Genomic DNA, 16719 nt, shown 5'->3' on the forward strand with positions numbered 1-16719 from the left:
GTATAATCCCAATGAAGTAATTTCATATCATAGGTTTCACGTGACAAAACAGAAAGTTCGAGGAGGCAGGGGTGAATACTTTTGCAAACCACCGTATGTTTTGAGATGGTTTGAGTATAGGATATAGTTTACCGGTTCCTGTATTCATCTCTAGCAATAAACATATTTATAAAAATATATATCAGTACTGATGCTAATGTTTCTGTGAACCCATCTGACCCACATCTCCTCAGGAGACAGAACTTCCTCACGGTTGTAGGGCTTTTTGAGTCTGCTGTAGTAGAAATGAATGAAACATTTTGTTATTCTCCCAGCGTAGTGCATATCGAGAGGTACTCTCAAATGCCCCGACAACCAGATAGAAATTCCACACAATCAATAAATAGCCTTGTTTTGGCGTTTTTAATCGCGCTGAGGCCATGAACTGCTACGGAATATAAACACGCTACAAAGCACAGGAGGGATTTCTTTCACCGAGGGGTCTTCACTGAGAAGGAAAACAGGCAGAAATGCTAATGCGTGCTCATGGTTTTTGAGAAAATGAACACATTTCATGCTCTGTGATATGACTCAGAACTCGATGGATGGATAAATTTGATGGGTGGAGCAATCGACTGGCTGGATCGCTGGATACACTTATGTAGTTGTAATTTAATGGATAGAGGGTTGATGGACTAATGGATGGACTTATGAATTGAGTAGATGGATGGATGGATGGATGGACACACGGACAGAAGGTTGGGCATAGGGATGGATGGACAGAAGTATTGGTAGAGGGATGAATGTGATGGATGGAAGGAAGGATAAGCACAGGGATTAATGGGATGGAAGGATGGTCATAGGGTGGGAGAAAGGAAGGGATGGATAGACAGACAGAAGAATGGGCATAGGGATGAATGGAATGGATGAATGTGATGGATGGACAGTCGGATGGATGGAAGGAAGGGCATAGGGATGAATGTGAAGGATGGATGGAAGGATGGAAGGAAGGGTATAAGGATGAATGTGATGGAAGGATGTGTATATGGATGGACGGATGGATGGATGGAAGGAAGGGCATAAGGATGAATGTGAAGGATGGATGGAAGGATGTGTATAAGGATGGATGGATGCTTGGACAGACGGATGGATGGAAGGACGGGCATAGGGATGAATGTGATGGAAGTATGGATGGGCATAGGGATGAATATGATGGAAGGATGTGTATATGGATGGATGGATGGATGGGCATTGGGTTGAATGTGATGGAAGGATGGAGGGATGGATGCTTGGACAGACGGATGGAAGGAAGGAAGGAAGGGCATAGGGATGAATGTGACGGATGGATGGAAGGATGTGTATAAGGATGGAGGGATGGATGGATGGGCATGGGCATGAATGTGATGGAAGGATGTGTATAAGGATGGAGGGATGGATGGGCATGGGCATGAATGTGATGGAAGGATGTGTATAAGGATGGAGGGATGGATGCTTGGACAGACGGATGGAAGGAAGGAAGGGAGGGCATAGGGATGAATGTGACGGATGGATGGAAGGATGTGTATAAGGATGGATGGATGGGCATAGGGATGAATCTAACACATGGATGACAGTAATTTTCATTGAACAAACTAACACAAATTAATGTTAAACTGGTGATCTAGAACCCAAAGTTCCATTGGCTTCTTTTAGTTCATTGGAAAAACCTTTCGATAATTAGTGTATTAATGTTCCACATTATCTGTCCTATCTGTATTTTGTCTCATACACGCTACATTGCCTGCCTCAGACCTTCTTTACAAAACGTTCCTGCTCCACTTTTTCCTCCAGAGTCTTTTGGAGTCGATGGTGGACACAGCGGAGGGTCTCTGTCCTCACGTGATGCAGAAACCCAACCTGCGAAGCGAGCTGATCAAAGCAGGGACGGGGAAGATGACGGTACCACGAAGCTTCGTCAAGAACACGCTGCTCGAGCAGTCTGGCGTTGACATCATCAACAAGATCAGGTTAGAGAATCGGTCCGAAAGTTCCGAAAGATCTGCGAGACATTTCCGAAAGATCTGCGAGACATCACATTTTCGTCCCTTGGTCATGGAAACCAAGCCAGAAACCAAGAGATTACATGCAGTGATGGCTCTTTGTTCTGGCCAGAACCATGCTTGCTGGTCATGAAGTTTGGTTGCAGTGAAATTATGCATGTTTCAGGATAACTCTAGACCATAACCATACCCTGTCCTTCAAAAGATCAGGTTGGACACATTCTCCAAAAAAATCTTTATAAACCTTCAAGACCTCACATTCACTGTTAAAGATGTAGATGTCTAGGCACCACCATTGTCCATTTCTGTCACCGAACACTTCTGTTATTATATTTGTTGCAGTAATCTCATAGCAGCCAAACCAGAAACCAAGGGGTTACTTGTGTTGGACAGCGCTGGCGATCTTCAGCTTTGGACAGATGTATTATGCAATGGGACAGAGCTGTGTTTGCCGGTCTCTGAACCCCAACTGTTCTTGAAATAGGATTGGCTGCATGGTGGCACTTAAATGAAACTCATTTTAAGATAACCATGAAATGTAGAAATCTGTTTCTGACATCCCTCAAAAGATTCAGTTAAATGTACCCTTTCCAGAAAACCTGCAAGACATCACATCGACTCGGAACCATGTAGATGTCAAGACAGCATCTTTTGTTACCCTTCCAACGAGGCACATGATGACTAAAATGGAATCCAAGGGGTTACGACATGATTTGATGAATCCAGAGCTTTGATTGCCGATCTCTTGACCATCAATGTCCTCCTGTGTTCTTGAATGTTCTTGCAGATATCCATGAACAATAGTCCAGCACTGGCATCCCTCAAAAGACTAGAATAAATGGGCTTCTGAATGGGAATGTTTAAAACAATAATGAGCTCCAGTAGTCCAGCATTCTCCAAAAGTCTAGTGGCATTCTCTAAAAGATTGGGTAAGATGTTCTCCAAAACCTGCCAGAAACCAAAATTTCTTAAAAACCTTCAAGATACCATATTAAATGCCATAAATGTAGATGTGGGACACATGACAGTAATTAACAGTTATAGTCACACTTTCACGCAGGGACTCTTATGCTAACCAACCCACGATGCAAGGCTCTTCTCACCTGCTATACCATTGGTGGCCCTCGGCTTTGGTCAGACTTTGGACTCCGTAAGTTGGAGCTGTGCTTGCTGGTCCCTGAGCCTTCATCATCCTCCAGTTTTCTGGAAACACAAGGTGATGATGCATAGGAACCCTGAAATTAGAATTGTCTAACAGTGGAGTCATCTACAAGATCTTGCAAGACATCACACTGTCGTCGTTTGAAGATATAATTGCACTTTGGTCCAACCAAACCAGAGACCAAGTGATTACTGTATTGATTGCACTGCGCTGATGGTGGTTATCTTTATTCAGACTCAGGGATTTGATGAGTCAGAGCCATGACTGTTGGTGTCAGGTTCCACATCATCCTCTAATTTTCTGGAAATTAGACGTAATGATTTGTGGTGGCACTATCCAGGATCCAGTTATAATATCCAGCTGGAATATAATATCCAGAGCTGGTATCATCTACAAGATCTGGATTGAGACCCTCTTCAAAACTGGTGTTAATGCAACCAATGCAGAGATGGTGGTCTTCAGTGCTACCTTGAGAGTCACTGTTTGTGAAGATAACAAACACTTTTCTGGCCTTTAGTATGCCATTATCTCTCAGATTTTGCTTGGAACCCAAGAATTATGATTCCTTGTGATGGAACTTTTGATGAACTGTGGACTGGCTCACGTTTACGAGTTTGTAGAGCAGACTTAAACCCGAGTTCTTCATTTTTTTTTGTGCTATTTTGATGGCAGATCCTTGATGATGATTGGCACTCGAGATGTGTGAGTTTGATAGCGAGATTGCTTTGAACAAGGGCAACCTTCTCTTGGTCTTTTTCTTTCAGTGAAGTGAAGTTGAGTCTGGCTTCATTCCTCTCCGACCGGATCGTTGATGAAATTTTGGAAGCACTCTCTGGCTCTCAAAATACACTGGTGAGTAGTTTTCATAGAGGTATGACCTCTAAAGACCAGAAGGCCAAGAATAGAACCCTTTCTTCCAGTGTTCCTCAAGTCCCAGTCCTTGTACCACAGCAATTTGCCAATGATTACTTTTTTTTTAAATTGTCTGTTGGTCATACTTTTTTTTTTTTTATCCTTTTATAGTTACATTTAAGTGAAGTTTAAGACACTAAGGCAAGTCCTTAGTTAGTGTGGAGATAGATATTTCATCCAAACGGTATTATTGTATGCTCCAAATGCATGTCGATTATTGTCCAAGAACAAAATAAGATCTCTGGTAATTTTATAGTTGTGTTAATTCTGTGTACCCATCAGGCGGAGCACCTGGTGAGAAAAGGGCGCCCCCTGGTGCAGCAGGAGTCCCTGGATTTGGACGTACCTGAGGTCAGAACCTCCAAACGGAGCACCATGGAGCTGCTGGAGGCTGAGAGGCTGGACGACATCGAGACCTGCATGGTGAGTCTCCAGGCTTTGGTCATGAAGCTTGAGGAGATGGTTTTAACCTCAATCCAGTGGAACAGCTGGTGGAATTTCAGAATTCAGTAAACACAAAAGGTATGATTTGGATAAAAATGAGATGATGTAGCCAACGCTTAAAGTCTTTAGCATACAATATTTCAAACTAAAGGCTTTAAGATTAGTAATATTAATCATCAGGGCTTTATCTATAAAACCCTAGTGTAAGGCACATGTGAAAACTTTAATACAACACATTACTAAAATGGAGAGATGTACCTAAATGCTCCAGAGATGTCCAGGAAACCCCCAGTTCCTGTGTGTATGGTCTCGTATTTCTGATTTAAAGATCTGACACCATTAATAAATAGACAGGTATTCGTTTGTCTGTCTTTGGTCACATCATGTTTATTGGCGTCCATGCGCTCTGATGGTATCTGCTCATGTTCATTCCATCCATCACGGCTAGTGAGAAGCTCAGCTTTTATCCTTGTGGTAGCTCTGTGGTTCAGATTCTTCTCCAGTGACCAGAAGGTTGGAGTTCAAGTTGCTTGGATATAAATGATAAATGAAATTCAGTAAACGATCCATGACATCCAGGAGGCTACCAGAAGTGACTGTGCATCTTTCTTTCCTCTTCAGCCAGTCAGCTTTGTCATTGGTCTGACTGCAACAGGACAACATTGTAAAAGCTATGATTGTTCACTTTCTCTCTGGGGTCAGTGAGAAGTATTGTTCTGGTGTAAATATTTACGGTAAAGCAACCTGAAACTGGCGGTTGTGTAATTACGAGTCATACGACTTTGTTAAAGACGTTGTTCTGAGAAAGTAACACTGTCCGAATAGGGCGAGGGTTAGGGTTTTTCCAGAACGTTTGGATTTCACGGAGCGTTGTTTGCCAGTGTGTGGTAATGTGTGCACATTCGTCCCGTATAGCTGAAGATGTACACGATCATCTGTATACAGGTGCGTCTCAAAACATTCGAATATCAACATGATTTTCTAATCGTTTGAGATGCACCTGTATGTGTGAGTTTTTCCTCCATGGATGTTCAAGTTGTTGATGAGGACCTCGGTGCTGGTGTGCATGAGATGCTCTGTCTGATGTCTTATTTTACTTTAGTGGATTATTTTCTCTTTCTTCTTCTCTGTCTGGTTTCTGGAACAGCTGAGCTTCTTACTTCTCTTTCTGCTCTTTTCTCTTCCTTTCCCTCTTTCTTTTTTTCCTCACTTATTTGCTTCATGGAGACTTTGTGCTGCCCCAGTGTAAGTACAAGCTGCCTCCCCCATCTCTCTCTCTCTCTCTCTTTCACTCTCTCTCTCTCCCTCACTGCGAATGTCTAGAAGTAGTCACTAGCACAAAGAACAGAGTTGTTCAGAGCTACTCCCCGTCACATTCACAACATTCTTTCTCCCTCAGTCACTTTCTCTCTCTCTCTCTCTCTCTCTCTCTCTGAAGTCATTACTCTAGCACTTTTCTCCTCCATGAGTTGATAATGGAGTCAGCTTGAGCCTGAGACTAAATGCTTGTGCTAAATTGTGTGTTTGTTTTCTGATGAGTTTTGAATGCTTCACCTGAACTCCTCAACACACCAGAATTTTTCAAAGACCTGCATTATTTAGAGTAAATTTTAATTTACATTTTTAGTTAAAAATATCAGCAGGTAGCATTCCTGTGCCTTAGAGCTTCTGAATCCCTGGTTTGATTCTGAGCTTGGGTTGCTGTGTGTGTAGTTTTCTTCTGGGCTCTCCAGGTTCTTCTCACCTCCCAAAAACATGCTGGTTGGTGGAATGACGTCTGTAAAACGCTGCAATGTTGTCATGCCCTGGCAGACCACCCAGGGTTCATCCCGTCCACTACTGCCCAGTATTCCCAGGATTGTCTCTGGATCCACCATGATTATAAATCATATTACCATAAATTACATTTTTATAATCTTGGTACAGACTGATCAGGAATTGCAATAAATCCAGAGGACTGAGGAACTGATAAAATACGAAATGAGGAAGTGAAGTTCTTTCTGGGATTCGAGTCTCGGGAATATCGTCAGTGCCATTAACATTTTGCTTAAACTTTTTCTAGATGACTCCAAAGTCGAAAAGGAAGAGCATCCACAGCCGGATGCTGAGGCCTGTCTCCAGAGCTTTTGGTGAGTCTGGGACACTTTTATTTGCATTTAAACTTGAAGAATTCTCCTGTATCTCGAGGAACGGGTCAGGCAAGTCTAGGCAAGTGTCAATAATCGGGTACGTGATGTACCTCAGTATTTGAGAACCTTGAAATAGCTCTGCCCTTGTGGCCCATCAAAGAGGTGGGTGCCTGGGTATTTACCATTTTCGGGCAGCCTGACCCACTTTAATGTGACATAAAGATCTTATAAGTTTCTTAGAAGCCAGATATTCTGAAGCGTTCTGTGAAAGATTCTAGACCATGTTAAGGTTCTTTTCTGGTTAAAATATTGCACCATGGTACAAAGAAGCACATAGAAATATATCACGATATAAAAGTTTGGTCAAGTTTGTGTGATTGGAAAGTGACAATTCGTGGCTGAGGTTCTTCATTGGTTCTCCTGTATATCAGAGATGGAGTTTGACCTGGACAAGGCTCTGGAGGATGTTCCCATCCATGTTGAAGACCCTTCACCTCCTGCCAAACTGGACAAAAAGCCACCGGGGGTCGTGGGAGATCTGCCGTCCGAGGAAGCCAAGAAACTCCAACATTACACCAAATTACGGCCCAAGAGGAACAAGAAGACCCATTCGAGCAGGGTTCCTGTGAGTGACCTCATCTACCGGCTGAAGTTCTTTGTATAACTTGGGTCTTAGAAATCAAGAAATGTTTGGAACCTTTTGAAATTCCTTTTGTTTAATGGACTCTTTGATTTGGTCGCCTTGCCCCTAAAAATGGTTTATTTGTGACCAACAAAGTTTCTAGTTGTGACCTTCATTCGAAGCTGTCCTTTCGAAGCTGTATGCCCAAGTTCTGCTGTATGTTTTTCCAGTAGATTGTGTAGATTTCTTAAATTTGCTTAAACATTGTACCATCTGGTCGAGTCAAATCAGCGTCTCTGAAGTGCAACAGTCGGCGGACCTTTCTGTTACTGTGCCCTAACAGCAGGTCAGCAGAATGCAGTCTCAGGATGGAGAGCAGAACGGCCTCATGGGAAGAGTGGACGAGGGTGTGGACGAGTTCTTCTCCAAGAAAGTCACCAAGATGGACAAGTCAGTACTTAAATGGTGTTTAATGGCGACTGCTAAAAAATTCAGAGGCAAATTCAGTGGTGGTGTTTGATGTTTAGTCTGTTTGGAACTCAGACAAATATGTAAACCTCCTTGATCTGTTTGGACTCCATTATTTGCCAGTATTACAGCATGTCCAAGTCCTCAAAGATACAGTTTTAAACCTACAATATTTCAGAAGGTACATTAGTTTAGAAGGTGCTTGAGCAAGAATGAATAATTAATGTTCTTTTGGTCCCTCTATTTGTGTGTTTGGTTTCTTTTTTGGTTCCTTGGTTTTCTGCTGTAACTTCCTTTTTTTTTCTCTCTGTCATATTCTTGTTCCTTTTCTATTTTGATCTTGTCTTGCCTTTCTTCATCTCTTCTTTTGCTTCTCCTTCTGCCCTCCTACATCCCTCTTTCAGGAAGATGTCCGTGAAGGCCTCAGACTCTCAGGATGCTGAAAGGAAGCGTGATTTGCGCAAAGGGGGCTTCCTGAACCTCATCAAGTCCCGCTCAGGCAAAGACAAGGAGAAGGACAAGGAGAAGGACAAGGAGAAGGACAAGGAGAAGGACAAGGAGAAGTCTTCCACTTTAGCCCCACCTCTATCTCCAGTCCCCCAGGCTGCAGAGGAACCCTTGTCTCCTAAAGCAAAGTCCCAGTCATTACGTTCAGAGCGTAGCAGCAGTTCGGAGCGTTCTGAAGAACTGAAGACGCCGGACTGTGGAGTCCAGGTGTTGGGCTCTGGCCTGCTCGCCGAGATGAAGGCCAAGCGAGAGAAGAGAGCCAAGGTGTGTTTGAGTTCATAAGTGGTCCAAAATCAGCAGAATAATCACCTTAATCATGTTACATTTGCCATTTTTGTGAGTTGAGTCAGAACAAAGACTAGATCTTTTGAGCTTTATTTAAAAAAAAAAACACACACAGGTGAAAACAGACAAAATGGCGCCATCTGGATGTTACTGTGTGAACTGCAGTCTGTATAAAATTTTATTACATTCCATTGTATTAATGATTTGTAAGTTCCTTTAACACTCTGAACAAAATAACTTGATGCTAAATCACTTTAAGCCATGCATATGCCTTAGTCGTGTGAAATTATATCGGCGTTGCTAAACTAGAAGGCATAGTGCACTTCAGTGGAACGCCCAAGCACTGTTAAGACACTTTTAATATTTTTAATGCATTGTTTTATTATATAAAAATCAATATCTGGCAGGAGACTGAGGATCTCTCTGGCCTCATGTCAGGAAGACCTTTTATAATGATTCAGAGAGATTTTTCTGGAAACTTCTCTGGATTCATCGATCTCCTGGGACTCATTTCAGGAAGCTTTATAAAATGAGTTATTGTCTACTGAGATTCTGCTTTCCCTAGTCATGCTAATGCTAACCTCGAGCAAAAGTTAGTTTGTTTGTTTTTTCTCTTTATTTTCTGTTCAGAAACATTTAGGAGATCCGTGTTCTAGAGGAACAAACTGTTCGTTATAAAGGTTTAGTATAAATTTGATGCTAATACGTTAGCTAGCTAGCTTGTTGCTGTTAAGTCTTTCATGCAGACAGTGTAAAGACACAAATTTCCCTCAGATCTGTTGTTAAATTATTAGGAAAGTGCTAAACTTACTGTAAATAAATTTTGCATTGAGTGATTTCCGTAACGCCGACGTCGTCGGACAGGAAGTGAGAACCACAAGCGTGAGCGTATTTGAACGCAGCAGTAATTATCCTGATAATGGGGTCCTAATATCATCCTCTGGTGTTCTTTTCCAGATCTCTGACTCCTCATCGAGTCCAGAGAAACCGGACGGACCTCCATCAGGTGAGAGCTCTCTAACCTGCAGCGTGCAGAACATCTGCTCTCCCAGTCGTCTGCAATAAAACCATTTCAAACGCATCTTTATTGAAATGTTGCTTAACATTGATGGACACGAATTCATACTCAACTCTGATATCCTATGTTATAGAAAACTATTTAGTGATATTTGTGGTGCTTGAACCTACCTAGAACCCTAGGGTTCTAAATTCTGGAGAGTGTGTGGACTCTTACAGAGTAAGAACCCCTACAGGGTATATGGTTTTGTCCATCTTTTATGTTAAACCCTATGAGAGAGGCGTTACCCTTATCACAGAGGTTCCATTTAGAAAGCTAGTACCATTAATCATTCAAATAACCCTTGAAGAACCCTTTGCAGGTTCTGAGCTCAAATTGGAACCCTTTCTGATAGGGAAACACTCTGTTGTAGGGTTCTACATCTCTCTCTCTCTCTCTCTCTCTCTCTCTCTCTCGCTGTGGTTCTGCAGGTCAGGGTAAGGTGGAGGTCAGCAGCACTGTAACGCCCCCTGACAGGACGCCTCGGGTTGGGGGGGATTTTAAACCCGAGGCAGCACCGAGAACCCGAGGGTCAGGCCCGAACCCGACGAGCCCGAAACCTGTAATTCAGAGCGCCAAACCGAGCCCAGGCCCTCGACCGGCCCTTCCGCAAAAACCCCGCAGCAGCAGCACACGCAGCATCGGTACACTCTCTCTACTGAGACCAGCACCGAATGATGATTTCCAGACACGTCCTGTATCCGTATGGCTGGAGGTATAGACATCACTCACATGTTCTCTCTCATTGTGCTTCTTCTCCAGACGAGAGCTCAGAGTCTCCTGCAGGAGGTCATAAGGCTCCGTCTACACTTCGGAAAGTGGCCTGGGAAAAAGACGGATCCTCGAATCCTCCACAGAGCAGCTCCGGCTCCAAGAATTCCACTCAGGAAGGTAGAACCCGAATCACTAATCTCTTCATTACTGCTGCTGTTACAGTCCCGTAGCTCCAGTACACTGTAGTAGGGCGGGTCCTATTTTATTACTGTTTGCTGTGTGTGTGTGTGTGTGTGTGTGTGTTTTTCCATGCACTGGTTCCTGTCATGTCGATAGTTTTGTTTTGTCTTTGTGTCGCATCTCATCTGCCATCAGCACCTGATACAGCTCACGCAACCCTGCAGATTAGAGTCTGACGAAGAGCTTAAGAGAGTCTGATTAAATCTAGAAATCTAAATAGTCTGACAACTAAAGAGTGTCTGATTCAGGCTAGATAACGAGATAGATTCTGATTAAGAACTATAGAGAGTCTAATTCAGAACTAAACGATATTGTTAAGCATTAAACTGAGTCTGATTCAGCACTTTAGATGAAGGTTTAGATTAAGATTAATGCATAAGAAGTCAAAAGAGTCTGATTAAGGCTTCAGAACTGAATAGGGTCTGATTAGGGTTAGAAAAATGAAAGCAAGTATGGGTAATAAAAATAAAAAAAGAGTCTGATTAAGTCTAGAAAATTAAAGAGTCTGATTAAAAGCTAAAGAGAATCTGATTAAAGCTTGAGAAGTAAATATAATCTGATTAAGTGTTGAGAAGAGTCTGATTAGGGCTAATGAGCATCTGATAAAAGTGAAAAAAGTAAGAGTAAGGCTAAATAGTTAAAGAGAGTCTAACTGAGGCTAAAGAGAGTCTGATGAATCCTAACGAGAGTCTGATGAATCGTAAAGAGAGTCTGATTGAGGCTAAAGAGAGTCTAATGAATCCTAACGAGAGTCTAATGAATCGAAAAGAGTCTAATTGAGGCTGAAGAGAGTCTGATGAATCCTAACGAGAGTCTGATGAATCGTAAAGAGAGTCTGATTGAGGCTAAAGAGAGTCTGATGAATCCTAACGAGAGTCTGACGAATCGTAAAGAGAGTCTGATTAAGAGGCTAAAGGCTAAACAGAGCGCTGGTCCTCTCCGCAGTGGACGTGACTGGAGGAGACGGTAGCGTATTTAAACTCGAGCCTGAGATGGAGAAAACAGCAGCACGAGCCCCGGAGGAGTCGGAGGGCGAGCGAGAGCGCAGGACGTCCCTCTCCCGACCCGGTTAGACCTCTGACCTTTCACCTCTCAAACTCCACCTCATCAACTTTCAGTTCTCTTCATGTACCCGAGTGTTTATCCGCTCTGTCGTGTTTGTTCTGTATTTGTACTCTTTATTTTTCCTGCACTCTGTCCGATCAGTAGGCAGCCTAACTAGTGAAGAACCGTTTTGAGAGCTGCTGTTATAGAGGAGGGCGCTAGGGGGCGCTGTTTTTATTGACATCCTTTGCCTAAATTGTTCTATCATTATCCATTTGTTTTCTCCTGCGCCCCTTATTTTTACAGCAAGAACAACCTCGAGCACGAACCAGCAGAGCTCGGACGAGAACGGGTCAAAGGTCAAGGACAAATCGGCCGAGAAGGACAAGGACTCGAGTCAGAGCAGCAGATCGGCAGATTCTGGAGAGGAAGCAGATAAAGATTTTATTTTTATATAGAGTGAGACAGAGAGAGAGAGAGAGAGACCATATCACTCTGTGTTTCCTCCAAGTTCAGGAATCAAGACTGTTAAACGTACCGATGCATTCCAGCTGCACTCTCAGATGTGTGTGTGTGTGTGTGTGTGTGTGTGTGTGTGTGTGTGTGTGTGTGTGATAATACACTCTTCAACTCTTCCGTAGCGTCTGATCCAGTGTCTCTCGCCGGGACGGGACAGACGTCGCCGCATGACGTGTCTTGCGTTAATATCCTCCTCACTCGTATGCTAATTAGGGCTGAAACACTGTTAAAGCGACTCTAGGGGGCGCTCTACTATCTGCCCTCGTGCCTTAGAGCTCCACTGTACTGTGATCAGACCGAGCAGGACTCTGACGGCGTCTCCAATAACGTCTGCATGTCTGATTATCCTTTAAACAAAACAAAAATAACAAGATCAAACGATTTTTTGTGCTTGTGTGTGTCACGACGTTCTTCAGTTTTTATCTAGTCTGTGGTTGAACAGATGAACGGATCGGACTCCTCGTACGAGATCGGATTTGACATGTCTAACTTTTTGTCCTGCTTTTTAAAGTCATACTGCATGTTTGTTGTGCATCTGCCTGCTGTTTCTCAGCCCGTCTGAGTCTTTGGAGTATGTGTTCATGAAGAACAGCAAAACTGATCTAAGATCAGACGTCTAATCTCAGACTGTTCGCTTTGTTCTGGCGATCTTGTATTGTGTTCTTCCGCTAACGAGAGTAAGGATCATACGCTTTCAGTTAATGATGATTCGAGATTTGACTCTGGATGTGACTGAAGTTCAGACCCAAGATCAGACACTTCCTAAATTATTCATCTCAAGTTAAGATCAGATTCCTCAACACTTTTGACCTAAGATTTGAATTTTTTTTTCCAGCTGTAAGGTTTGGAATTGTATCTATCCTGATCATCCAGAATATGGTGCTGTAGAATCAGATTTATCTCTGGACATTTGGCATCAGACCCCTCCAGTTCAAGGTGATCTGGGATCAGACTCATCCAGTTGAGTGTGATCCAGGGTCAGATTTGTCCTCAGTTTTGTTGATCTAAGATCAGACCAGTTTGATGATGAAATCTACAGTTAAATTTTTCTAAAGCATCTAGGATCAGACTCCTATTTATGATGATTTAAGATTAGATTCCCTCTTTTATTTATGATCAATCTTATCGAGGATTAGATTGGACGTGATCTAGGATCGTATACTTATTGCTTATGTTGGTCTGAGATTACATTTATCTGTTTATTCCTCCGTTTATCAAGATCGGATATAGCGATGAGTGATGAGACTTCTTTATAGTCATGGGTGATCAGACTCCTACTGTGTTTATACTCGTGTAAGATCAGGCCTCTCTGCTTAGGCTAATCTAGGATTGGACTCTTCTCCCAGACAGGAAGGATAAGGATCATATTCTTCCTGGTCTGATGATCTGAGGTCAGACTTTCATGCTTTCAGTTTCTGCGAGTAGTGTGTGGAAAAAATCGGATTCAGGATCAGACTCCTCTGTCTGTGGATCAGATTCTGATCTTTAGGATTTTATTCTACAGCTTTTCTGTTGATGATGTAAGATGATTGGATCAATGCTGAGGTTCTTCATGAACATATGACTTCTTTTTTTTGTTTTCGTGCCGCTGGATTTCGTGTGTGTGTGTGTGTGTGTGTGTGTGTGTGTGTGTATATGTGTGTTTACACATACAGTCAGGTCCAAAGGTCTGAGTCCACAACCGAGAACAAGTTTTATTTCATCTCGCGTTAATTAAACGAACAAAAAGTTTTCAAATATGAACAGATGTTGCCCCCTGCTGGTGCGAGCTGGAATTAAAAATTATTTTAAAAAAATTATTTTTTTTTTAAACTGCCTTTGGATGTTCTGGGATTCTCGTAACACACACCAGGTTTCTGTTTTTATTTATTTTCCTTAACATCGAACATCTGGAAAATGTAAAAAAAAAATAATAATAAATAATAAATTTAAAAATTTTTTTTGGAATTTCTCAAAAAAGGGCAAGAAAACTGATGAAGTGACATTTTGTCGAAAATAAATAAATAAAAGAAAGAAGACTTCAGTACCAACACACACATTCTAGCCACTTTGATTTTTTTTATTTATTTTTTTTTTATTTTTGTTTGTCTTTAATTTGCCAATTGAAATTTTGCACAATTTATTTTCCATGCACCGTTAACGGAAAGGGGTGGAGCTTATAGCAGATGATTGACAGCTCATAACTTGTGATGTTTCATCTGCACTTCCGTCTCCATTTCCAAACTTTAAGTGTTAATAACATGTACGTAAAAAAAAAAAACACTTTTTACTTAATTTACAGTTTTAAAAAATATATCAATTTATATATATATATTTTTATTATTATTATTATTATTTTTTCAGAAACCTGTTGGTGTTGAACTCTGATGTTTGGATCCTGATGTGTTTAATGATTTAATTGAGTCTGGGTGATTAAAGTGATGAGTATTTTGTGTTAATGAGGTACTTCAGCACATTTTATTTACACCGCGCCGTAATGTAGGATCAGAACACAAGCGGAAGTCGGTGCTTTTCCTTTGATCTTTGTGTCCAGGCTCTTCCTCTTCCTCTTCCTCTTCCCTTCAGATGTACATTTTGTTGATATGAGTGATTTATATTAACGTTATTGCGTAATGATTTCATGTTGTTTTCCGTTAAGGCGAGCTGGGATTAGTGTGTGTGCAGATTAGTGTTAATATATAATGTGATCTTTTTAAAAGCAGCACGTGTGTGTGTTCTGTGTTGAGTTTTTTTTTTTTTGGTAATCACAGTATTTTGATCTCGTTCGAACACGTTTCACACGTACAGACGTGTAGTTTGTGGACCTTTGGGTTTTTCCGGGCGCGTTTCTATCAGTCGGGATTAAAACTGATTTTACACATTTCCGGGGTCTGTGTGTTTATTTCAGACGTTAGAGATGCAGTGTACAGTTATGGCTTCGCTCGGTTCCTACATTCATCAGCTTCCTGTTTAAAGAAATAATCATTCTGGTTGGAATTTAATAAAGTTATAGACTAGATTTAGTAAATTCATATATTTCTATTGACCCTCATGGGAGTCATCATATTTTTTTTCCATTAGATGGCGCTAAGGTACAGGCATTGAGCTACTGCTACAACACTACAGAAATAATAATAATAATACTACAATAATAATAATCATAATACAACAATAATAATACATTATTATTATTATTATTATTATTAACAATAATAATAATAATAATGATACATTAATAATAATGATAATAATACATTAATAATAGAGCGTTATTGTCTCTTACATGAAATACAGCTGTAAATGTACTGTTTAGTTTTATCATTCCTAATAAAGCAGAAATTGGACTTTATCTCTGTGTCCCCATCTCTGTCTGTCTGTCTATCTTTCTCTCTGTCTGTCTCTCTGTCTGTCTATCTTTCTCTCTGTCTGTCTGTCTGTCTGTCTATCTTTCTCTCTGTCTGTCTGTCTATCTTTCTCTCTGTCTGTCTCTCTGTCTGTCTATCTTTCTCTCTGTCTGTCTGTCTGTCTGTCTATCTTTCTCTCTGTCTGTCTGTCTATCTTTCTCTCTGTCTGTCTGTCTGTCTATCTTTCTCTCTGTCTGTCTGTCTATCTTTCTCTCTGTCTGTCTCTCTGTCTGTCTATCTTTCTCTCTGTCTGTCTGTCTGTCTGTCTTTCTCTCTGTCTCTCTGTCTGTCTATCTTTCTCTCTGTCTGTCTATCTTTCTCTCTGTCTGTCTGTCTGTCTTTGTCTGTCTCTCTGTCTCTCTTTCTTTGTCTGTCTCTTTGTCTCTTTCTCTCTGCGTCTGTCTCTCTGTTTGTCTCTGCGTCTGTCTGTGTCTCTCTGTCTGTCTCTCTCTTTGTCTGTCTCTCTGTGTCTGTCTCTCCTCTCTATCTCTCTCTGTCTGTCTCTCTCTGTCTGTGTCTGTCTCTCCTCTCTCTCTCTCTCTGTCTGTCTCTCTCTGTCTGTGTCTGTCTCTCTATCTCTCTGTCTCTCTCTTTCTCTCTGCATCTGTCTCTCTCTTTGTCTCTCTCTGTCTGTCTCTTTCTCTCTGTGTCTGTCTCTCTCTTTCTCGCTGTGTCTGTCTGTCTCTCTCTTTCTCTCTCTGTATGTCTGTCTCTCTATGTCTGTCTGTCTCTGTCTGTCTGTCTGTCTCTTTGTTTGTCTCTCTCTCTCTGTCTGTCTCTTTCTCTCTACATCTGTCTCTCTGTCTGCCTCTCTCTTTCTCTCTGCGCCTGTCTCTCTCTTTGTCTGTCTCTCTCTGTCTGTGTCTGTCTCCTCTCTCTCTCTCTCTCTCTCTCTCTCCCTCTCCCTCTGTGTCTGTGTGAGCTGATCCTGGACTGAGATGTGGATCAGATACCCGTGTAAGTGTGGACCATCAGTCACTAGCTGTCCAGTCAAGGGGACTTCACAAAAACACTACAGAGTAAACACACACACACACACACACACACACACACACACACACACACACACACAGAGGGATTATAGTAAAGCGGACACTAGATGGCGCTGCAGTAACACAGAGTAAACGCATACACAGTAAAACACTAAACACAGAGTTCTGGATAATATCATTACGTTCAATAAAGCTTATAATAATAATAATGATAATATTAATA

General features: G+C 41.7%; 1 protein-coding gene across 2 annotated transcripts in view; it reads left to right on the forward strand.

The window, feature by feature from the left end:
* The window catches only part of LOC128619798 (F-actin-uncapping protein LRRC16A-like), a 53855-nt gene extending 37909 nt beyond the window's left edge, over nucleotides 1-15946 (forward strand). Inside the window, exons 27-38 of one of the 2 annotated variants that reach the window (XM_053644357.1) lie at nucleotides 1810-1985; nucleotides 3945-4032; nucleotides 4375-4515; nucleotides 6599-6665; nucleotides 7097-7290; nucleotides 7634-7737; nucleotides 8160-8526; nucleotides 9505-9553; nucleotides 10036-10248; nucleotides 10367-10495; nucleotides 11504-11626; nucleotides 11909-15946. In XM_053644357.1, coding sequence (XP_053500332.1) covers nucleotides 1810-1985; nucleotides 3945-4032; nucleotides 4375-4515; nucleotides 6599-6665; nucleotides 7097-7290; nucleotides 7634-7737; nucleotides 8160-8526; nucleotides 9505-9553; nucleotides 10036-10248; nucleotides 10367-10495; nucleotides 11504-11626; nucleotides 11909-12060 — 1803 coding nt within the window. In that variant the 3' untranslated portion in view covers nucleotides 12061-15946. Of the gene's footprint in view, nucleotides 1-1809; nucleotides 1986-3944; nucleotides 4033-4374; nucleotides 4516-6598; nucleotides 6666-7096; nucleotides 7291-7630; nucleotides 7738-8159; nucleotides 8527-9504; nucleotides 9554-10035; nucleotides 10249-10366; nucleotides 10496-11503; nucleotides 11627-11908 lie in introns of both variants that reach the window. The other variant, XM_053644278.1, reaches the window with a different exon arrangement.
* Nucleotides 15947-16719: the final 773 nt, after the last annotated feature.

This window comes from Ictalurus furcatus, chromosome 1 (genome assembly GCF_023375685.1).
Source record: "Ictalurus furcatus strain D&B chromosome 1, Billie_1.0, whole genome shotgun sequence".
Lineage (NCBI taxonomy): Eukaryota > Metazoa > Chordata > Actinopteri > Siluriformes > Ictaluridae > Ictalurus > Ictalurus furcatus.